The 24424-nt window shown below is 47.0% G+C and overlaps 1 protein-coding gene across 1 annotated transcript in view; it reads right to left on the minus strand.

The window, feature by feature from the left end:
- MROH1 (maestro heat like repeat family member 1) overlaps positions 1–24424 on the minus strand; it is a 383926-nt gene that overhangs the window by 139584 nt on the left and 219918 nt on the right. The window contains exon 12 of the mRNA XM_063924734.1: positions 16778–16977. Coding sequence (XP_063780804.1) covers positions 16778–16977 — 200 coding nt within the window. The remainder of the gene's footprint in view (positions 1–16777; positions 16978–24424) is intronic.

Raw genomic sequence — 24424 nt, forward strand, 5'->3', positions numbered from 1 at the left:
TGAAATAGTGACTCCTAGATCCCTTTCCTCCTCAGTAGTTCCCAGTATAGCGCCATTAATACTATATTTATCCTTTATGTCACCTGTAATAGTGACTCCTAGATCCCTTTCCTCCTTAGTAGTTTCCAGTATAGTGCCATTAATACTATATTTATCATTTATGTCACCTGAAATAGTGACTCCTAGATCCCTTTCCTCCTCAGTAGTCTCCAGTATAGTACCATTAATACTATATTTATCCTTTATGTCACCTGAAATAGTGACTCCTAGATCCCTTTCCTCCTTAGTAGTTTCCAGTATAGTGCCATTAATACTATATTTATCCTTTGTCACCTGAAATAGTGACTCCTAGATCACTTTCCTCCTCAGTAGTCCCCAGTATAGTGCCATTAATACTATATTTATCCTTTATGTCACCTGAAATAGTGACTCCTAGATCCCTTTCCTCCTCAGTAGTCTCCAGTATAGTGCCATTAATACTATATTTATCCTTTATGTCACCTGAAATAGTGACTCCTAGATCCCTTTCCTCCTCAGTAGTCTCCAGTATAGCGCCATTAATACTATATTTATCCTTTATGTCACCTGAAATAGTGACGCCTAGATCCCTTTCCTCCTCAGTATTCCCCAGTGTAGTGCCATTAATACTATATTTATCCTTTATGTCACCTGAAATAGTGACTCCTAGATCCCTTTCCTCCTCAGTAGTTTCCAGTATTGCGCCATTAATACTATATTTATCCTTTATGTCACCTGAAATAGTAACTCCTAGATCCCTTTCCTCCTCAGTAGTTTCCAGTATACTGCCATTAATACTATAATTATCCTTTATGTCACCTGAGATAGTGACTCCTAGATCCCTTTCCTCCTCAGTAGTTTCCAGTATAGCGCCATTAATACTATATTTATCCTTTATGTCACCTGAAATAGTGACTCCTAGATCCCTTTCCTCCTCAGTAGTCTCCAGTATAGTGCCATTAATACTATATTTATCCTTTATGTCACCTGAAATAGTGACTCCTAGATCCCTTTCCTCCTCAGTATTCCCCAGTGTAGTGCCATTAATACTATATTTATCCTTTATTTCACCTGAAATAGTGACTCCTAGATCCCTTTCCTCCTCAGTAGTTTCCAGTATTGCGCCATTAATACTATATTTATCCTTTATGTCACCTGAAATAGTGACTCCTAGATCCCTTTCCTCCTCAGTAGTTTCCAGCATACTGCCATTAATACTATATTTATCCTTTATGTCACCTGAGATAGTGACTCCTAGATCCCTTTCCTCCTCAGTAGTTTCCAGTATAGCGCCATTAATACTATATTTATCCTTTATGTCACCTGAAATAGTGACTCCTAGATCCCTTTCCTCCTCAGTAGTCTCCAGTATAGTGCCATTAATACTATATTTATCCTTTATGTCACCTGAAATAGTGACTCCTAGATCCCTTTCCTCCTCAGTAGTTCCCAGTATAGTGCCATTAATACTATATTTATCCTTTATGTCACCTGAAATAGTGACTTCTAGATCCCTTTCCCCCTCAGTAGTTTCCAGTATAGCGCCATTAATAGTATATTTATCCTTTATGTCACCTGAAATAGTGACTCCTAGATCCCTTTCCTCCTCAGTAGTTCCCAGTATAGCGCCATTAATACTATATTTATCCTTTATGTCACCTGAAATAGTGACTCCTAGATCCCTTTCCTCCTCAGTAGTCCCCAGTATAGCGCCATTAATACTATATTTATCCTTTATGTCACCTGAGATAGTGACTCCTAGATCCCTTTCCTCCTCAGTAGTTTCCAGTATAGTGCCATTATTACTATATTTATCCTTTATGTCACCTGAGATAGTGACTCCTAGATCCCTTTCCTCCTCAGTAGTTCCCAGTACAGTACCATTAATACTATATTTATCCTTTATGTCACCTGAAATAGTGACTCCTAGATCCCTTTCCTCCTCAGTAGTTTCCAGTATAGCGCCATTAATACTATATTTATCCTTTATGTCACCTGAAATAGTGACTCCTAGATCCCTTTCCTCCTCAGTGGTTTCCAGTATAGAGCCATTAATAATATATTTATCCTTTATGTCACCTGAGATAGTGACTCCTAGATCCCTTTCCCCCTCAGTAGTCCCCAGTATAGTGCCATTAATACTATATTTATCCTTTATGTCACCTGAGATAGTGACTCCTAGATCCCTTTCCTCCTCAGTAGTTTCCAGTATAGAGCCATTAATAATATATTTGTCCTTTATGTCACCTGAGATAGTGACTCCTAGATCCCTTTCCTCCTCAGTAGTTTCCAGTATAGTGCCATTAATAATATATTTATCCTTTATGTCACCTGAGATAGTGACTCCTAGATTCCTTTCCTCCTCAGTAGTTTCCAGTATAGTGCCATTAATACTATATTTATCCTTTATGTCACCTGAAATAGTGACTCCTAGATCCCTTTCCTCCTCAGTAGTTCCAGTATAGTGCCATTAATACTATATTTATCCTTTATGTCACCTGAAATAGTGACTCCTAGATCCCTTTCCTCCTCAGTAGTCTCCAGTATAGTGCCATTAATACTATATTTATCCTTTATGTCACCTGAAATAGTGACTCCTAGATCCCTTTCCTCCTCAGTAGTGTCCAGTATAGTGCCATTAATACTATATTTATCCTTTATGTCACCTGAGATAGTGACTCCTAGATCCCTTTCCTCCTCAGTAGTCCCCAGTATAGTGCCATTAATACTATATTTATCCTTTATGTCACCTGAGATAGTGACTCCTAGATCCCTTTCCTCCTCAGTAGTTCCCAGTATACTGCCATTAATACTATATTTATCCTTTATGTCACCTGAAATAGTGACTCCTAGATCCCTTTCCTCCTCAGTAGTTTCCAGTATAGCGCCATTAATACTATATTTATCCTTTATGTCACCTGAAATAGTGACTCCTAGATCCCTTTCCTCCTCAGTAGTCTCCAGTATAGTGCCATTAATACTATATTTATCCTTTATGTCACCTGAAATAGTGACTCCTAGATACCTTTCCTCCTCAGTAGTTCCCAGTATAGTGCCATTAATACTATATTTATCCTTTATGTCACCTGAAATAGTGACTCCTAGATCCCTTTCCCCCTCAGTAGTTTCCAGTATAGCGCCATTAATACTATATTTATCCTTTATGTCACCTGAAATAGTGACTCCTAGATCCCTTTCCTCCTCAGTAGTTCCCAGTATAGTGCCATTAATACTATATTTATCCTTTATGTCACCTGAAATAGTGACTCCTAGATCCCTTTCCTCCTCAGTAGTCCCCAGTATAGCGCCATTAATACTATATTTATCCTTTATGTCACCTGAGATAGTGACTCCTAGATCCCTTTCCTCCTCAGTAGTTTCCAGTATAGTGCCATTATTACTATATTTATCCTTTATGTCACCTGAGATAGTGACTCCTAGATCCCTTTCCTCCTCAGTAGTTCCCAGTATAGTGCCATTAATACTATATTTATCCTTTATGTCACCTGAAATAGTGACTCCTAGATCCCTTTCCTCCTCAGTAGTTTCCAGCATAGCGCCATTAATACTATATTTATCCTTTATGTCACCTGAAATAGTGACTCCTAGATCCCTTTCCTCCTCAGTAGTTTCCAGTATAGTGCCATTAATACTATATTTATCCTTTATGTCACCTGAGATAGTGACTCCTAGATCCCTTTCCTCCTCAGTAGTCTCCAGTATAGTGCCATTAATACTATATTTATCCTTTATGTCACCTGAAATAGTGACTCCTAGATCCCTTTCCTCCTCAGTAGTTTCCAGTATAGCGCCATTAATACTATATTTATCCTTTATGTCACCTGAGATAGTGACTCCTAGATCCCTTTCCTCCTCAGTAGTTTCCAGTATAGTGCCATTAATACTATATTTATCCTTTATGTCACCTGAGATAGTGACTCATAGATCCCTTTCCTCCTCAGTAGTCTCCAGTATAGTGCCATTAATACTATATTTATCCTTTATGTCACCTGAAATAGTGACTCCTAGATCCCGTTCCTCCTCAGTAGTCCCCAGTATAGTGCCATTAATACTATATTTATCCTTTATGTCACCTGAGATAGTGACTCCTAGATCCCTTTCCTCCTCAGTAGTCCCCAGTATAGTACCATTAATACTATATTTATCCTTTATGTCACCTGAAATAGTGACTCCTAGATCCCTTTCCTCCTCAGTAGTTTCCAGTATAGTGCCATTAATACTATATTTATCCTTTATGTCACCTGAAATAGTGACTCCTAGATCCCTTTCCTCCTCAGTAGTCCCCAGTATAGTACCATTAATACTATATTTATCCTTTATGTCACCTGAAATAGTGACTCCTAGATCCCGTTCCTCCTCAGTAGTCCCCAGTATAGTGCCATTAATACTATATTTATCCTTTATGTCACCTGAGATAGTGACTCCTAGATCCCTTTCCTCCTCAGTAGTCCCCAGTATAGTACCATTAATACTATATTTATCCTTTATGTCACCTGAAATAGTGACTCCTAGATCCCGTTCCTCCTCAGTAGTTTCCAGTATAGTGCCATTAATACTATATTTATCCTTTATGTCACCTGAAATAGTGACTCCTAGATCCCTTTCCTCCTCAGTAGTCCCCAGTATAGTGCCATTAATACTATATTTATCCTTTATGTCACATGAGATAGTGACTCCTAGATCCCTTTCCTCCTCAGTAGTCCCCAGTACAGTACCATTAATACTATATTTATCCTTTATGTCACCTGAAATAGTGACTCCTAGATCCCTTTCCTCCTCAGTAGTTTCCAGTATAGCGCCATTAATACTATATTTATCCTTTATGTCACCTGAAATAGTGACTCCTAGATCCCTTTCCTCTTCAGTGGTTTCCAGTATAGAGCCATTAATAATATATTTATCCTTTATGTCACCTGAGATAGTGACTCCTAGATCCCTTTCCCCCTCAGTAGTCCCCAGTATAGTGCCATTAATACTATATTTATCCTTTATGTCACCTGAGATAGTGACTCCTAGATCCCTTTCCTCCTCAGTAGTTTCCAGTATAGAGCCATTATTAATATATTTGTCCTTTATGTCACCTGAGATAGTGACTCCTAGATCCCTTTCCTCCTCAGTAGTTTCCAGTATAGTGCCATTAATAATATATTTATCCTTTATGTCACCTGAGATAGTGACTCCTAGATTCCTTTCCTCCTCAGTAGTTTCCAGTATAGTGCCATTAATACTATATTTATCCTTTATGTCACCTGAAATAGTGACTCCTAGATCCCTTTCCTCCTCAGTAGTTCCAGTATAGTGCCATTAATACTATATTTATCCTTTATGTCACCTGAAATAGTGACTCCTAGATCCCTTTCCTCCTCAGTAGTCTCCAGTATAGTGCCATTAATACTATATTTATCCTTTATGTCACCTGAAATAGTGACTCCTAGATCCCTTTCCTCCTCAGTAGTCTCCAGTATAGAGCCATTATTACTATATTTATCCTTTATGTCACCTGAAATAGTGACTCCTAGATCCCTTTCCTCCTCAGTAGTGTCCAGTATAGTGCCATTAATACTATATTTATCCTTTATGTCACCTGAGATAGTGACTCCTAGATCCCTTTCCTCCTCAGTAGTTTCCAGTATAGTGCCATTAATATTATATTTATCCTTTATGTCACCTGAGATAGTGACTCCTAGATCCCTTTCCTCCTCTGTAGTTCCCAGTATAGTGCCATTAATACTATATTTATCCTTTATGTCACCTGAAATAGTGACTCATAGATCCCTTTCCTCCTCAGTAGTTTCCAGTATAGCACCATTAATACTATATTTATCCTTTATGTCACCTGAAATAGTGACTCCTAGATCCCTTTCCTCCTCAGTAGTCTCCAGTATAGCGCCATTAATATTATATTTATCCTTTATGTCACCTGAGATAGTGGCTCCTAGATCCCTTTCCTCCTCTGTAGTTCCCAGTATAGTGCCATTAATACTATATTTATCCTTTATGTCACCTGAAATAGTGACTCCTAGATCCCTTTCCTCCTCAGTAGTTTCCAGTATAGCGCCATTAATACTATATTTATCCTTTATGTCACCTGAAATAGTGACTCCTAGATCCCTTTCCTCCTCAGTAGTTTCCAGTATAGCGCCATTAATACTATATTTATCCTTTATGTCACCTGAAATAGTGACTCCTAGATCCCTTTCCTCCTCAGTAGTTCCCAGTACAGCGCCATTAATACTATATTTATCCTTTATGTCACCTGTAATAGTGACTCCTAGATCCCTTTCCTCCTTAGTAGTTTCCAGTATAGTGCCATTAATACTATATTTATCCTTTATGTCACCTGAAATAGTGACTCCTAGATCCCTTTCCTCCTCAGTAGTTTCCAGTATACTGCCATTAATACTATATTTATCCTTTATGTCACCTGAGATAGTGACTCCTAGATCCCTTTCCTCCTCAGTAGTTCCCAGTATAGTGTCATTAATACTATATTTATCCTTTATGTCACCTGAGATAGTGACTCCTAGATCCCTTTCCTTCTCAGTAGTTCCCAGTATAGTGCCATTAATACTATATTTATCCTTTATGTCACCTGAAATAGTGACTCCTAGATCCCTTTCCTCCTCCGTAGTCTCCAGTATAGTACCATTAATACTATATTTATCCTTTATGTCACCTGAAATAGTGACTCCTAGATCCCTTTCCTCCTTAGTAGTTTCCAGTATAGTGCCATTAATACTATATTTATCCTTTGTCACCTGAAAAAGTGACTCCTAGATCCCTTTCCTCCTCAGTAGTCCCCAGTATAGTGCCATTAATACTATATTTATCCTTTATGTCACCTGAAATAGTGACTCCTAGATCCCTTTCCTCCTCAGTAGTCTCCAGTATAGCGCCATTAATACTATATTTATCCTTTATGTCACCTGAAATAGTGACTCCTAGATCCCTTTCCTCCTCAGTAGTTTCCAGTATACTGCCATTAATACTATATTTATCCTTAATGTCACCTGAAATAGTGACTCCTAGATCCCTTTCCTCCTCAGTAGTTCCCAGTATAGCGCCATTAATACTATATTTATCCTTTATGTCACCTGAAATAGTGACTCCTAGATCCCTTTCCTCCTCAGTAGTCTCCAGTATAGTGCCATTAATACTATATTTATCCTTTATGTCACCTGAAATAGTGACTCCTAGATCCCTTTCCTCCTCAGTAGTTCCCAGTATAGTGCCATTAATACTATATTTATCCTTTATGTCACCTGAAATAGTGACTCCTAGATCCCTTTCCCCCTCAGTAGTTTCCAGTATAGCGCCATTAATACTATATTTATCCTTTATGTCACCTGAAATAGTGACTCCTAGATCCCTTTCCTCCTCAGTAGTTCCCAGTATAGTGCCATTAATACTATATTTATCCTTTATGTCACCTGAAATAGTGACTCCTAGATCCCTTTCATCCTCAGTAGTCCCCAGTATAGCGCCATTAATACTATATTTATCCTTTATGTCACCTGAGATAGTGACTCCTAGATCCCTTTCCTCCTCAGTAGTTTCCAGTATAGTGCCATTATTACTATATTTATCCTTTATGTCACCTGAGATAGTGACTCCTAGATCCCTTTCCTCCTCAGTAGTTCCCAGTATAGTGCCATTAATACTATATTTATCCTTTATGTCACCTGAAATAGTGACTCCTAGATCCCTTTCCTCCTCAGTAGTTTCCAGTATAGCGCCATTAATACTATATTTATCCTTTATGTCACCTGAAATAGTGACTCCTAGATCCCTTTCCTCCTCAGTAGTTCCCAGTATAGTGCCATTAATACTATATTTATCCTTTATGTCACCTGAAATAGTGACTCCTAGATCCCTTTCCTCCTCAGTAGTCCCCAGTATAGCGCCATTAATACTATATTTATCCTTTATGTCACCTGAGATAGTGACTCCTAGATCCTTTTCCTCCTCAGTAGTTTCCAGTATAGTGCCATTAATACTATATTCATCCTTTATGTCACCTGAAATAGTGACTTCTAGATCCCTTTCCTCCTCAGTAGTTTCCAGTATAGCGCCATTATACTATATTTATCCTTTATGTCACCTGAAATAGTGACTCCTAGATCCCTTTCCTCCTCAGTAGTTTCCAGTATAGTGCCATTAATACTATATTTATCCTTTATGTCACCTGAGATAGTGACTCCTAGATCCCTTTCCTCCTCAGTAGTTTCCAGTATAGTGCCATTATTACTATATTTATCCTTTATGTCACCTGAGATAGTGACTCCTAGATCCCTTTCCTCCTCAGTAGTTCCCAGTATAGTGCCATTAATACTATATTTATCCTTTATGTCACCTGAAATAGTGACTCCTAGATCCCTTTCCTCCTCAGTAGTTTCCAGTATAGCGCCATTAATACTATATTTATCCTTTATGTCACCTGAAATAGTGACTCCTAGATCCCTTTCCTCCTCAGTAGTTCCCAGTATAGTGCCATTAATAATATATTTATCCTTTATGTCACCTGAAATAGTGACTCCTAGATCCCTTTCCTCCTCAGTAGTCCCCAGTATAGCGCCATTAATACTATATTTATCCTTTATGTCACCTGAGATAGTGACTCCTAGATCCTTTTCCTCCTCAGTAGTTTCCAGTATAGTGCCATTAATACTATATTCATCCTTTATGTCACCTGAAATAGTGACTTCTAGATCCCTTTCCTCCTCAGTAGTTTCCAGTATAGCGCCATTATACTATATTTATCCTTTATGTCACCTGAAATAGTGACTCCTAGATCCCTTTCCTCCTCAGTAGTCCCCAGTATAGTGCCATTAATACTATATTTATCCTATATGTCACCTGAAATAGTGACTCCTAGATCCCTTTCCTCCTCAGTAGTTCCCAGTATAGTACCATTAATACTATATTTAGGGTACTCCACTGGTAACATTTCCCTCCTGTGACTGCACTCCATTTACCACAACTCTCTGTTTTCTATTCTGCACCCAGGTTCTTCAACGGGTCCATTCAACAGGTTCAGTATGTAATCCCAATGGATGGGATGCCGATGGTCAGAATACCAACAACGGCATCCTGGCCATTAAAATCCCGACAGCCCCGCAGTTTATATCCTAAACTTCCCCTGTCCCTTACCCTAACTCTCCCTTGTGGTTGATTAACCCTAAAGCTCCCTTCCCAGCTGCCTAACCCTAACCCTCCGAGCTGCCTAACCCTAACCTTCCCCGCTGACTAACCCTAGCCTTCCCAGCTGCCTAACCCTAACCTTCCCCGCTGCCTAACCCTAACCCTCCCTGCTGCCTAACCCTCCGCTCTTGGGGCCTAAACTTAACCTCCTCTTTTTAGTGACTAAACCTAACCCTCTCTCCCCAGTACTTAACCCTAACCTTCCTGTCCCTGCACCCTAACCCCCTTTCTCATGCCTATACCTAACCCCCACCTGCGCGCGTTAGTATGTGATCGCTTCCCGCTGAGAGGACGTTCGGGATTCTTGCAGTCAGTATTTTGACGCCGGGAATCCCACCTCTGTCAGTATTGTGACTGCCAGGATCCCGCATCTTAACTGCGTCCCCATTCAACCATCTTAGTATCCAGTCCCAAGCTCTCCAGCTTATTTATCAGCCTGCGATGTGGGACAGTGTCAGAAGCCTGACTACTCTATTACTTTGGTGACAGTCAGTAAGATCTCCTCACAATGACTCCACGCTGCCTGGGATCCTGGAAATGCAGAGAGCATAGATTATATAAGTGCCCGTGATCATACAGGAAGTACCCATGAGGTAAAGGTGACGTCTCCCTGGAGAAAGCACCTCAAGGGTTAAATTCTCCCTCCTAATAAAAAGAGAACAGCTGACGCAGCCGCTGGACGCTGATTACCACGTGTGCAGGTCACTTGTATTACACAAATCACTACTGATCATCTACTGAATAAATCCTGATTTTCTGTAAGGAAAAAAAATAAATTGCGTCTCTTTCCAGCTTGTCCTGAGCAGACCCCACGGCCGCTTTCCTGTGAGCGCGCCAAGGAGATATGAATGGAAGACACGTGACAGAAGGCCAGCCTGACGTGTGAGAAACCTCCTCTAACACGCATGACAGAAGGCCAGCCTGACGTGTGGGAAACCTCCTCTAACACATATGACAGAAGGCCAGCCTGACGTGTGGGAAATCTCCCCTAGCACGCATGAAAGAAGGCCAGCCTCACGTGTGAGAAACCTCCTCTAACACGCATGACAGAAGGCCAGCCTGACGTGTGGGAAACCTCCTCTAACACATGACAGAAGGCCAGCCTGACGTGTGGGAAATCTCCCCTAGCACGCATGAAAGAAGGCCAGCCTCACGTGTGAGAAACCTCCTCTAACACGCATGACAGAAGGCCAGCCTGACGTGTGGGAAACCTCCTCTAACACATATGACAGAAGGCCAGCCTGACGTGTGGGAAATCTCCCCTAGCACGCATGAAAGAAGGCCAGCCTCACGTGTGAGAAACCTCCTCTAACACGCATGACAGAAGGCCAGCCTCATGTGTGAGAAATCTCCCCTAACAAGCATGACAGAAGGCCAGCCTGACGTGTGGGGAATCTCCCCTAATACGTATGAAAGAAGGCCAGCCTGACGTTTGGGAAACCTCCTCTAACACGCATGACAGAAGGCTAGCCTGACTTGTGGGAAATCTCCCCTAACACGCATGATAGAAGGCCAGCCTGATGTGTGGGATATCTCCCTTCTCACGCATGACAAGCCAGCCTCATGTGTGAGAAATCTCCCCTAACACGCATGACAGAAGGCCAGCCTGACGTGTGGGAAACCTCCTCTAACACGCATGACAGAAGGCCAGCCTCATGTGTGAGAAATCTCCCCTAACAAGCATGACAGAAGGCCAGCCTGACGTGTGGGGAATCTCCCCTAATACGTATGAAAGAAGGCCAGCCTGACGTGTGGGAAACCTCCTCTAACACGCATGACAGAAGGCTAGCCTGACTTGTGGGAAATCTCCCCTAACACGCATGATAGAAGGCCAGCCTGATGTGTGGGATATCTCCCTTCTCACGCATGACAAGCCAGCCTCATGTGTGAGAAATCTCCCCTAACACGCATGACAGAAGGCCAGCCTGACGTGTGGGAAACCTCCTCTAACACGCATGACAGAAGGCCAGCCTGACGTGTGGGAAACCTCCCCTAACACGCATGACAGAAGGCCAGCCTGACGTGTGGGAAATCTCCCCTAACACGCATGACAGAAGGCCAGCCTCATGTGTGAGAAATCTCCCCTAACAAGCATGACAGAAGGCCAGCCTGACGTGTTGGGAATCTCCCCTGACATGCATGACAGAAGGCCAGCCTGACGTGTTGGGAATCTCCCCTGACATGCATGACAGAAGGCCAGCCTGACGTGTTGGGAATCTCCCCTGACATGCATGACAGAAGGCCAGCCTGACGTGTGGGGAATCTCCCCTAACACGCATGACAGAAGGCCAGCCTGACGTGTGGGAAATCTCCCTTCTCACGCATGACAGGCCAGCCTTATGTGTGAGAAATCTCCCCTAACACGCATGACAGAAGGCCAGCCTGACGTGTGGGAAACCTCCTCTAACACGCATGACAGAAGGCCAGCCTGACGTGTGGGAAATCTCCCCTAACACGCATGACAGAAGGCCAGCCTGACGTGTGGGAAATCTCCCCTAACACGCATGACAGAAGGCCAGCCTGACGTGTGGGAAATCTCCCCTAACACGCATGACAGAAGGCCAGCCTGACGTGTAGATAATTTCCTGCACATGTATACATGCCCTTTTCTCCTTATAATCTTACGCTTTACATCTCACATATTAGTAACCTACAATGTATACTCCGGCCCAGACTCCACGTTACACGGGACAATACTTCTCAGGCATCGACTATAACGAGCCAAATTCATCAGTTCTTCAGATGTCGTAAAAATCCAGAGATCAAGTTCAGTCTCTGAGCCAGACTAGGAGACATCAGCCAGAGACCACGATGAGGTCAGCGAGACCAGGCTGAAATACTACACCACAAGCAGAAGCCAGCCAGGCCGTGCGGTGGTGAATAAGCTCAAATCATCAGCTCCGCAAGGTAAAACTCCGGATCCCTTGCTTGCGTGCCTCAATTTGTGGAAATGTGCATTGGTCTATGGGGCAAGATGGAGGCTTCACCTGGTTAGAAAAGGTTTTCCAGGACAAGGGAGCCAGTGTCAATACAGGGGTGGGTGCATCCGACCGCCTGGATTTGCAGAGCAGCTCTGCAATAAGATTCCTTCTGCAGAGGAAAATTACTGTTACAAAGCTCTATTACACCTATAACTCCCTCAGCCTCTCTCCCCCTCCATTTCCAGCCTCCTCTCACCCCTCACCTCTCTGCCAATACCCATACTGGATATGCATTCCCTACAGAACCCAATGTAACCTCCTACCCCGTACCTTTAATTCCCTCAGCCTCTCTTTCCCTACATCTCCAGCCTCCTCTCACCCTCACCTCTCTGCCAATAGCCGTACTGGATATGCATTCCCTACAGAACCCAATGTAACCTCCTACCCCGTACCTCTAATTCCGTCAACCTCTCTTTCCCTACATCTCAAGCGTCCTCTCACTCCTCCCACCCTCACCTCTCTGCCAATATTCATTCTGGCTTCCCATTCCCTACAGAACCCAACGTAACCTCCTATCCCATACCTATAATTCCGTCAGCCTCTCTCCCCCTCCATCTCCAGCCTCCTCTCACCCTCACCTCTCTGCCAATATCCGTGCTGGCTTCCCATTCCCTACAGAACCCAATGTAACCACCTACCCCGTACCTATAATTCCCTCAGCCTCTCACCCCTCCATCTACAGCCTCCCACCCTCACCTCTCTGCCAATATCCATACTGGCTTTCCATTCCCAACAGAACCCAATGTACCTATAATTCCCTCAGCCTCTCTTTCCCTACATCTCCAGCTTCCTCTCACTCCTCCCACCCTCACCTCTCTGCCAATATTCATTCTGGCTTCCCATTCCCTACAGAACCCAATGTAACCTCCTATCCCATACCTATAATTCCGTCAGCCTCTCTTTCCCTACATCTCCAGCCTCCTCTCACCCTCACCTCTCTGCCAATATCCATACTGGCTTCCCACTCCCTACAGAACCCAACGCAACCTCCTACCCCGTACCTCTAATTCCGTCAACCTCTCTTTCCCTACATCTCCAGCGTCCTCTCACTCCTCCCACCCTCACCTCTCTGCCAATATTCATTCTGGCTTCCCATTCCCTACAGAACCTCCTACCCCGTACCTATAATTCCGTCAGCCTCTCTCCCCCTCCATCTCCAGCCTCCTCTCACTCCTCTCACCCTCAACTCTCTGCCAATATCCGTGCTGGCTTCCCATTCCCTACAGAACCCAATGTAACCTCCTACCCGTACCTATAACCCCCTCAGCCTCTCCTCCTCCATCTCCAGCCTCCTCTCACTCCCACCTCTCTGCCAATATCCATACTGGTTTCACATCTCCTACAGAACCCAATGTAACCTCCTACCCGGTACCTATAACTCCATCAGCCTCTCCTCCTCCATCTCCAGCCTCCTCTCACTCCTCCCACCCTCACCTCTCTGCCAATAACCATACTAGCTTCCCATTCCCTACAGAACCCAATGTAACCTCCTACCCGGTACCTATAACTATCTCAGCCTCTCTCCCCTCCATCTCCAGCCTCCTCTCACCCTCACCTCTCTGCCAATATTCATACTGGCTTCAATCTCCTATACAACCCAATGTAACCTCCTACCCCATACCTATAACTCCTTCAGCCTCCCACCCCTCTGCCAATATCCATACTGGTTTCCCATCTCCTACAGAACCCAATTATAGGTACCTCGTACCTATAATTCTATCAGCCTCTCTCCCCTCCATCCCAGACTCCTCTCACACCTCCCACCCTCACCTCTCTGCCAATATCCATACTAGCTTCCCATCTCCTACAGAACCCAATTTGACCTCCTACCCCATACCTATAGCTCCCTCAGCCTCTCTCCCCCTCCATCTCCAGCCTCCTCTCACCCTCACCTCTCTGACAATAGCCGTACTGGCTACCCATGCTCTACAGAACCCAATGTAACCTCCTACCCAGTACCTATAACTCGCTCAGCCTCTCTCCCCATCCATCTTCCGCCTCCTTTCACTCTTCCCACCCTCACCTCTCTGCCAATATCAATACTGGCTTTCCATCCCCTACAGAACCCAATGTAACCTCCTGCAGCGAAACTTTAACTCTCTCAGCCTCTCTCCCCCTCCATCTCCAGCCTCCTCTCACTCCTCCCACCCTCACCTCTCTGCCACCATCCATACTGGCTTCCCATTCCCTACAGAACCCAATGTAACCTCCTACCCCGTACCTATAACTATCTCAGCCTCTCTCCCAATTTATCTCCAGCCTCCTCTCACTCCTCCCTCCCTCACCCGTCTGCCATTGTCCATACTGGCATCCCATGACCTACAGAACCCAATGTAACCGGCTACTTCATACCTATAACTCTCTCAGCCTCTCCTCCTCCATCTCCAGCCTCCTGTCACCCCCACTACTATACCAATAACCATACTGGCTGCCCATTCCCTACAGAGCCGATGTTATCAACCTCCCTCGTACCCTACCATTGAGTAATTAAATTGTCCATCTCAAGCATTAAAGAAAATGAACAGAACTCCTAAAATATAGTATTTTAGTGTGATCGTTTACTCTGTGTGATATCCTCATGCATTTCTTGAGTCAGGTTCGGCTCACACATATCGTTCAACATCTGAGGTTCTTGGTATTTGGAGACTATTGCCTCCCGCTACTACTTGGCCAAATTCCTCATCACTATTCTTAGAACTGGAGACAGGGATGCTTTTACACTTTACCCACACGATCTTTATTACTAATGTTATCCAAAGTCATGGAGATGGTGATCATTCCCGGCACAGCAAAACCACAAAGATGTCTTCTGTGCCCGATCCCAGGAATAATCCCAGTAACAGTCTGCAATGGAGCAGGCTTAGGTTCTCCAGTATAGGAACTTATGCGCTAAGCACACCAGATAGATCCCAGGTTGTGTGACTGAGATCTAAACACAGAGGTGTCTCTTGTAGGGTCCCCGAAGGCTCTGTTCAGGGACAGACTGCGGGCATGTAGTTATTGTTCTACTCTTTCTCATGCTGTCAGACCTGAAGCCCAGTCATCTGTCTCCCTTGCAGATGACAGCAGTCCTCTTACACCAAACCCAAGAAACAGTCCAGTCACTCTCCATTTACCCACCGGGCAGCAGGAGACTGGAGCAGCGTACTAGAGTCTATTATACCCAGCCTGAGATACAGGAAGCAGGTGACTGTAAGGTGGTGTCAGCCCTTCTCTATAATCAGAAGCCTGCATATGATGTACCCAGGAACCTGTATACTGTACAATGCAACCAGGACTCTGTATAATGTAACCAGAAGCCTGCATATGATGTACCCAGGAACCTGTCTAATGTACAATATAACCAAGAATCTGTATAATGTATCCAGAAGCCTGTATATGATTTACCCAGGAAACTGTATACTGTACAATCAACCAGGAATCTGTATAATGTAACCAGAAGCCTGCATATGATGTACCAGGAACCTGTATACTGTACAATGCAACCAGGAATCTGTATAATGTAACCAGACGCCTGTATATAATGTACCCAGGAACCTGTCTAATGTATAATATAACCAGGAATCTGTAAAATGTAAACAGAAGCCTGTATAGGATGTACCCAGGAATCTGTATTATGTAACCAGAGGCCTGTATATGATGTACCAAAGAATCTGAATACTGTAAAACATAACCAAGAATCTGTATAATGTAACCAGGAGCCTGTATATGATGTATCCAGGAACCTGTATATTGTATAATGTAACCAGAAGCCTGTATATGATGTCTCCAAGAACCTGTAAACTGTACATTGTGAACAAGAAGACGTATAATCTAACCAGAAGCCTGTATATAATTTACCCAGGAACCTGTATACTGTACAATATAACAAGGACTCTGTATAATGTAACCAGCAGCCTGCATATAATGTACCCAGGAACCTGTACGCTGTACAATATAACCAGAAATCTGAACAAAGTAACCAGATGTATATAATGTACACAGAAACCTGTATACTGTACAGTGTAACCAGGAATCTGTACAATGTAACCAGAAGCCTGTATATGATGTACCCAGGAGCCTGTATACTGTACAATGGAACCAGGAACCTGTATACTTTACAATGTAACCAGGAATCTGTATAATGTAACCAGCAGCCTGCATATAATGTACACAGGAACCTGTATACTGTACAATGGAACCAGGAATATGTATAATGTAACCAGAAGCCTGTATATGTATATAATATACCCAGGACATCACGGAAATAGCCCTGAATGTATTTCTTCCTGGATTACCCATTTTGTATATAAACAATTTGTATGTTTTGACACCAATGCTAGAGTTATGTCTGCGGCAGCTCCGCGTCTGGTGGATCTCTGTCTGGTGCACATTACACTCCTAGATACAAACAGAGGATAAGGAAAGATCGCATAATGACATGTCATCAAGAGACCGGGGGGAACGGGGGAGAGACTGAAAGACATTTACTAAACATATTTACATACTGTATATTTATACACACAGATTATAGGGTCACCTGATCCTCACTAGCAGGACACACACATCTGCCATACCTGCAGGGGTCCAGGCTCCTGGAGGTGGTGGGTGGACTGGAGCTCTTCCTGACCGTGGTTGTGCAGAGGTTCTTGGGTAGCTGGACCCCCACCATAGAGCTGACACGCAGCAGGAGGGAGACAAAGAGCAGGGAATAAAGCTCTTGTACAGTGGGGGCAGATTCCGGCTGACACAGGACCTCACGGAGGGCACAGGTAGCCTGGAAGAAGGTAGGTACATGCTGTAAGTGGTCATTTTACTGATGCACATAAAAACGTCATTTACCAGCATTTCACACAACGCATTTCACTCAGATCTCTCACCCTGCTGCCTCCCCATCACCGTCACACTCTTAATATCTCTCATTCCTGCTGCCTCCACCTCTCCAACATCTCTAGGATCAGGCCCTCTCACCCCTGATGCCACCAAAACATGGGCCTCCACCCATCTGCACTGGCTCTCTAACTCCCCCTAGTGTCTAGTGCAAATGCTGCATCAGCTACCACCTGTCTGCACCCTGCTGCACTGGCTCTCTGTCTCCTCCTAGTGTCCAATACAAACCCTGCATCAGCCTCCACCTGTCTGCACCCTGCTGCACTGGCTCTCTGTCTCCTCCTAGTGTCCAATACAAACCCTGCATCAGCTTCCACCTGTCTGCACCATGCTGCTCTGGCTCTCTATCTCCCCCTAGTGTCCAGTGCAAACCCTGCATCAGCCTCCACCTGTCTGCACCCTGCTGCACTGGCTCTCTATCTCCCCCTAGTGTCCAATACAAATTGCATCAGCCTCCACCTGTCTGCACCCTGCTGCACTGGCTCTCTATCTCCCTTTAGTGTCCAATATAAACTCTGCATCAGCCTCCACCTGTCTGCACCATGCTGCACTGGCTCTCTATCTCCCCCTAGTGTCCAGTGCAAACCCTGCATCAGCTTCCACCTGTCTGCACTGGCTCTCTATCTCCCCCTAGTGTCCAGTGCAAACCCTGCATCAGCCTCCACCTGTCTGCACCCTGCTGCACTGGCTCTCTATCTCCCCCTAGTGTCCAATACAAATTGCATCAGCCTCCACCTGTCTGCACCCTGCTGCACTGGCTCTCTATCTCCCCTTAGTGTCCAATATAAACTCTGCATCAGCCTCCACCTGTCTGCACCATGCTGCACTGGCTCTCTATCTCCCCCTAGTGTCCAGTGCAAACCCTGCATCAGCTTCCACCTGTCTGCACCATGCTGCACTGGCTCTCTATCTCCCCCTAGTGTCCAGTGCAAACCCTGCATCAGCCTCCACCTGTCTGCACCCTGCTGCACTGGCTCTCTATCTCCCCCTAGTGTCCAATACAAACCCTGCATCAGCCTCCACCTGTCTGCACCCTGCTGCACTGGCTCTCTATCTCCCCCTAGTGTCCAATACAAACCCTGCATCAGCCTCCACCTGTCTGCACCCTGCTGCACTGGCTCTCTATCTCCCCTTAGTGTCCAATACAAATTGCATCAGCCTCCACCTGTCTGCACCCTGCTGCACTGGCTCTCTATCTCCCCTTAGTGTCCAATATAAACTCTGCATCAGCCTCCACCTGTCTGCACCATGCTGCACTGGCTCTCTATCTCCCCCTAGTGTCCAGTGCAAACCCTGCATCAGCTTCCACCTGTCTGCACCATGCTGCACTGGCTCTCTATCTCCCCCTAGTGTCCAGTGCAAACCCTGCATCAGCCTCCACCTGTCTGCACCCTGCTGCACTGGCTCTCTATCCCCCCCTAGTGTCCAATACAAACCCTGCATCAGCCTCCACCTGTCTGCACCATGCTGCACTGGCTCTCTATCCCCCCCTAGTGTCCAGTACAAACCCTGCATCAGCCTCCACCTGTCTGCACCCTGCTGCACTGGCTCTCTATCTCCCCCTAGTGTCCAATACAAATTGCATTAGCCTCCACCTGTCTGCACCCTGCCGCACTGGCTCTCTATCTCCCCTTAGTGTCCAATATAAACTCTGCATCAGCCTCCACCTGTCTGCACCATGCTGACACAAAGCACAAGATATTTAGTAATGATTGTGACAGGGGCTGTACGCAGCCACTTTCACCGATGCTCCTGTGGCACTTCCCCACCACGCACATGACATGGACCCACCTCCCTGTGTGCACTTAGCCCCCTCCCTGTCACCATTCAGGAACTCCTCTCCCTGTGCAGGCCAAACACAACTGCCACTCTGAGCGGACACACTGAGGACACATGCGCTGTGTGCGTTACACACCGGCGCTCCACTCAGTACCGGCCGCAATAGTGGCCCACAGCGCAGTTTGCCGGTGGCAGACATGCACATTGCGGTCACATCCCCGATGGATACAACCGTAATGTTATTGATATGGGAGGCTGTTGCGGGGGTGGAGTTTTGACGTTGCATGGGGCGGCACCAGGAAAACGGGGGCGGAGTGGGATTGTTTGCGGGGCTGCTGTGTGACGTCACAAGCAGCCGCTCCGAAAAAAAATCAACGCCTGATGCACTGCCAGGAGTCAACCTTAGATCTGATGCGTTCGCAATTAAATTGTGGATGCATCGGGAGGCGGTCCCACCCTCAGCATGTGTAGAGATGAATGCAGATCTGGCTGTGTTTATCTTTATAACCCCCTGTGTGTGACAGCGGCAGTGCGTCCACCTGTGACGCAATGTGACGTGGTGATAAGTCCGATAGCATATTGGGGGTCATTCCGAGTTGTTCGCTCGTTGCCGATTTTCGCAACGGAGCAATTAAGGCGAAAATGCGCATGCGCTTAGTATTTTAGCTCAAAATTTAGTAGATTTACTCACGTTCCATCGTTGAAGTGATCGGAGTGTGATTGACAGGAAGTGGGTGTTTCTGGGTGGTAACTGAGCATTTTCTGGGAATGTGCGGAAAAATGCAGGCGTGCCGGGATAAAACGCGGGAGTGTCTGGAGAAACGGGGGAGTGGCTGGCTGAACGCAGGGCGTGTTTGTGACGTCAAACCAGGAACTAAACGTGTTGAGCTGATCGCAATCTAGGAGTAGGTCTGGAGCTACTCAGAAACTGCAAAGAATTATTTTGTAGCAATTCTGCTAATCTTTTGTTCGCTATTCTGCTAAGCTAAGATACACTCCCAGAGGGCGGCGGCCTAGCGTGTGCAATGCTGCTAAAAGCAGCTAGCGAGCGAACAACTCGGAATGAGGGCCAGTGTACAGGCTTCTAACAGAGGATTTATGTCATTATATTATACATCTAGCTGTGTGTCAGCTTCCCGGGGATGGAACAGGTCATCTAATAATCCGGCTCCCTGCACAGCAGAAACCATTGCAGGACAGAGCTCGGACACAGGACGTATTGCAGGATGGGGAGGCAGACAATGAGATCTGGGGTAGAGGTTGCTATATTGGTCCGGCACGAGTGATGTGTAGTCGGAGCAGAACCTGGACACGGGATATGGGTGCCGTCACGCCGGAAGGGGGGCGAAGAAGAGAATCGGAAACAGCAGAGTGTTGGTGGGTTTGATTTGCATTTGATGAGTGATATGAAATATGTTTGGGAGCTGAAGTGAAGCAACAACAGGAAAATTGTGTAATGGAGAAACGCAGGAGATCTGGGTCTTCTCCAGAGGGAGCACAAACACAGAACGGGAGATTGTTTATTATCCGAGGCTGAGATTTACCGCAGTAACTATATCCGAACAGGAGGAGAGCGCTGCCATCACCACACGGTGCTTACATCAGGCTGCGAGTAATGGAAACAACGGGCGTCAGGTCCAGCGCAGCCTCCCGTTATCTGCAGGACATTCCCATCCTATACCAGTTATACAGCGCTGGTCAGAGCGTCAGGTCCTGCGCAGCCTCCACTATTATCTGCAGGACATTCCCATCCTATACCAGTTATACAGCGCTGGTCAGAGCGTCAGGTCCTGCGCAGCCTCCCGTTATCTGCAGGACATTCCCATCCTATACCAGTTATACAGCGCTGGTCAGAGCGTCAGGTCCTGCGCAGCCTCCACTATTATCTGCAGGACATTCCCATCCTATACCAGTTATACAGCGCTGGTCAGAGCGTCAGGTCCTGCGCAGCCTCCACTATTAGCTGCAGGACATTCCCATCCTATACCAGTTATACAGCGCTGGTCAGAGCGTCAGGTCCTGCGCAGCCTCCACTATTATCTGCAGGACATTCCCATCCTATACCAGTTATACAGCGCTGGTCAGAGCGTCAGGTCCTGCGCAGCCTCCCCTGTTATCCGCAGGACATTCCCATCCTATACCAGTTATACAGCGCTGGTCAGGACGTCAGGTCCTGCGCAGTCTCCCCTGTTATCCGCAGGACATTCCCATCCTATACCAGTTATACAGCGCTGGTCAGGACGTCAGGTCCTGCGCAGCCTCCACTGTTATCCGCAGGACATTCCCATCCTATACCAGTTATACAGCGCTGGTCAGGGCGTCAGGTCCTGCGCAGCCTCCTCTGTTATCTGCAGGACATTCCCATCCTATACCAGTTATACAGCGCTGGTCAGGGCGTCAGGTCCTGCGCAGCCTCCCCTGTTATCTGCAGGACATTCCCATCCTATACCAGTTATACAGCGCTGGTCAGGACGTCAGGTCCTGCGCAGCCTTCCACTGTTATCTGCAGGACATTCCCATCCTATACCAGTTATACAGCGCTGGTCAGGGTGTCAGGTCCTGCGCAGCCTCCCACTGTTATCTGCAGGACATTCCCATCCTATACCAGTTATACAGCGCTGGTCAGGACGTCAGGTCCTGCGCAGCCTCCCATGTTATCCGCAGGACATTCCCATCCTATACCAGTTATACAGCGCTGGTCAGGGCGTCAGGTCCTGCGCAGCCTCCCCTGTTATCTGCAGGACATTCCTGTTGTGAGCCATCTTGTCAGAGGCTCCTTCGTTGTTATCATACTGTTAACTGGGTTCAGATCACAGGTTGTACGGTGTAATTGGTGTGGCTGGTATGAGTCTTACCCGGGATTCAATATCCTTCCTTATTATGCACGCTCGTCCGGGCACAGTATCCTAACTGAGGCTTGGAGGAGGGTCATAGGGGGAGGAGCCAGTGCACACCACCTGATCCTAAAGCTTTTATTATTGTGCCCTGTCTCCTGCGGAGCCGCTATATCCGGGAGTACACAGGACCGGATACACGTACATCACAGTTCCTGCAGCCGGTAGTACACAGGACCGGATACACGTACATCACAGTTTCTGCAGCCGGTAGTACACAGGACTGGATACACGCCACCCGGTGATACCTAGATGATGCTACATGCACAGAACAGATTATAGTGAGCTGTCGGCTACAGGTTGTGATGGGACCACTCTGTATTAATAATCCCTTGGGCCTGGTCTGTTGCCATATGTGCGCCGGGCATTACAGCGCCACAATCCGACAACCAGGAGCAGAAATAGCGGCAGCCGGATAAGATGTGGTGGAATACGTCCCTTTATTTATGGTCTGAGCGGTGGAATAAGCTCTTGTACACCATGTACACGTAGTGAGCAGGGCACTTGTGACAGGAGCTGACAATCATTAGTGAGAAGTGAGGGGGAAGGGAGCAATGAGCACCTGGAGGTAGAGGTATGTATGTATTATATAGATAGATATACATATATATATATATATATATATATATATATACATATAGTCAGGGATTAACTGCTATGGGGAATAAGGAGTCCAGACCTAATTTCCAGACTTCCCCCTCCAGTCTCCCTCCTCCCGGTGGAGGAAATGAAGATGTGTTACAGCTGTGGTGTCTGGAATGAAGCTCCTGTTCAGGACGGGCAGCCAGGACAGACGGGAGAGGGCCAAGGAGGAAACTCAGCTTTTATTTGCATGATGGAAACAGCGCTCGTCATGGTAATAAAATCTTCCGGCCAGCTAATGATCATCAATAAAATGCCACCTTGTTCTACCTGCTGGAGCAGACCCTCAGATTGCACCTGGACGCCCCCCATGCACGAGCAGCTGCTCAATTTACTGACCTAGCGCCACACATCCCGATGTACCGGACACACCATTAATGCAGAACCTCCAGCCACAAACTCCAGGGATGCAGCCGTGGACGTGGCCTAAGCCAGACGTAAAGGTCGCACAAAACATTCCCCCTCTACAACTGACGTACCAGGTCCATTCCACTCTGCCCAGTGACAGTAGCACTCCCGGGAAAAGCTCAGCCACAGCAAGAGAGGAAGCTAGGAGGCGGCAGGGGGACAGGAGGTAAGGAAGCACGGGGGGACAGGAGGAAAGGCAGCACGGGGGACAGGAGGTAAGGAAGCACGGGGGGACAGGAGGAAAGGCAGCACGGGGGACAGGAGGAAAGGCACAACGTGGGGACAGGAGGACAGGCAGAACGGGGGGACAGGAGGACAGGCATAATGGGGGGACAGGAGGAAAGGCAGCACGGTGGACAGGAGGAAAGGCAGAATGGGGGGACAGGAGGACAGGCACAACGGGACAGGAGGACAGGCACAACGTGGGGACAGGAGGACAGGCAGAACGGGGGGACAGGAGGACAGGCATAATGGGGGGACAGGAGGAAAGGCAGCACGGTGGACAGGAGGACAGGCAGAATGGGGAGACAGGAGGACAGGCAGAACGGGGGGACAGGAGGACAGGCAGAACGGGGGGACAGGAGGACAGGCAGAACGGGGGGACAGGAGGACAGGCACAACGGGGGGACAGGAGGACAGGCACAACGGGGGGACAGGAGGACAGGCACAACGGGGGGACAGGAGGACAGGCACAACGGGGGGACAAGAGGAAAAGCAGAATGTGGGACAGGAGGAAAGGTAGAATGGGGGACAAGAGGAAAAGCAGAACGGGGGGACAGGAGGAAAGGCAGAACGGGGGGACAGGAGGAAAGGCAGAACGGGGGGACAGGAGGAAAGGCAGAACGGGGGGACAGGAGGAAAGGCAGAACGGGGGAATAGGAGGAAAGGCAGAACAAGGGAACAGGAGGAAAGGCGCAACGATGGTGGGGGGGGCAGAAGGAAAGGCAGAACGAGGGGACAGGAGGAAAGGCAGCACGGGGGGGCGACAGGAGAAAAGGCAGCACGGGGGGACAGGAGGACACAGGAGGAGGAAAGGCAGCACGGGGGGACAGGAGGAGAAAAGGCACAACGGGGGGACAGGAGGAAAGGCACAACGGGGGGACAGGAGGAAAGGCACAATGGGGGGACAGGAGATAAGGCACAACGGGGGGACAGGAGGAAAGGCAGAACGATAGTGGGGGGGGGCAGGAGGAAAGGTAGAATGAAGGGAACAGGAGGACAGGCAGAGCGGGGGGACAGGAGGACAGGCAGAACGGGGGGACAGAAGGAAAGGCAGAACGAGGGGGACAGGAGGAAAGGCAGCACGGTGGACAGGAGGAAAGGCAGAATGGGGGGACAGGAGGACAGGCAGTGCGGGGGGACAGGGGGACTGGCAGAATCGGGGGACAGGAGGAAAAGCAGAATGTGAGAAAGGAGGAAAGGCAGAATTGGGGGACAGGAGGAAAGGCAGAACAAGGGGACATGAGGAAAGTCACAACGATGGTGGGGGACAGGAGGAAAGGCAGAACGAGGGGGACAGGAGGAAAGGCAGAACAAGGGGACATGAGGAAAGTCACAACGATGGTGGGGGACAGGAGGAAAGGCAGAACGAGGGGAACAGGAGGAAAGGCA

This window comes from Pseudophryne corroboree, chromosome 5, assembly GCF_028390025.1.
Source record: "Pseudophryne corroboree isolate aPseCor3 chromosome 5, aPseCor3.hap2, whole genome shotgun sequence".
Lineage (NCBI taxonomy): Eukaryota > Metazoa > Chordata > Amphibia > Anura > Myobatrachidae > Pseudophryne > Pseudophryne corroboree.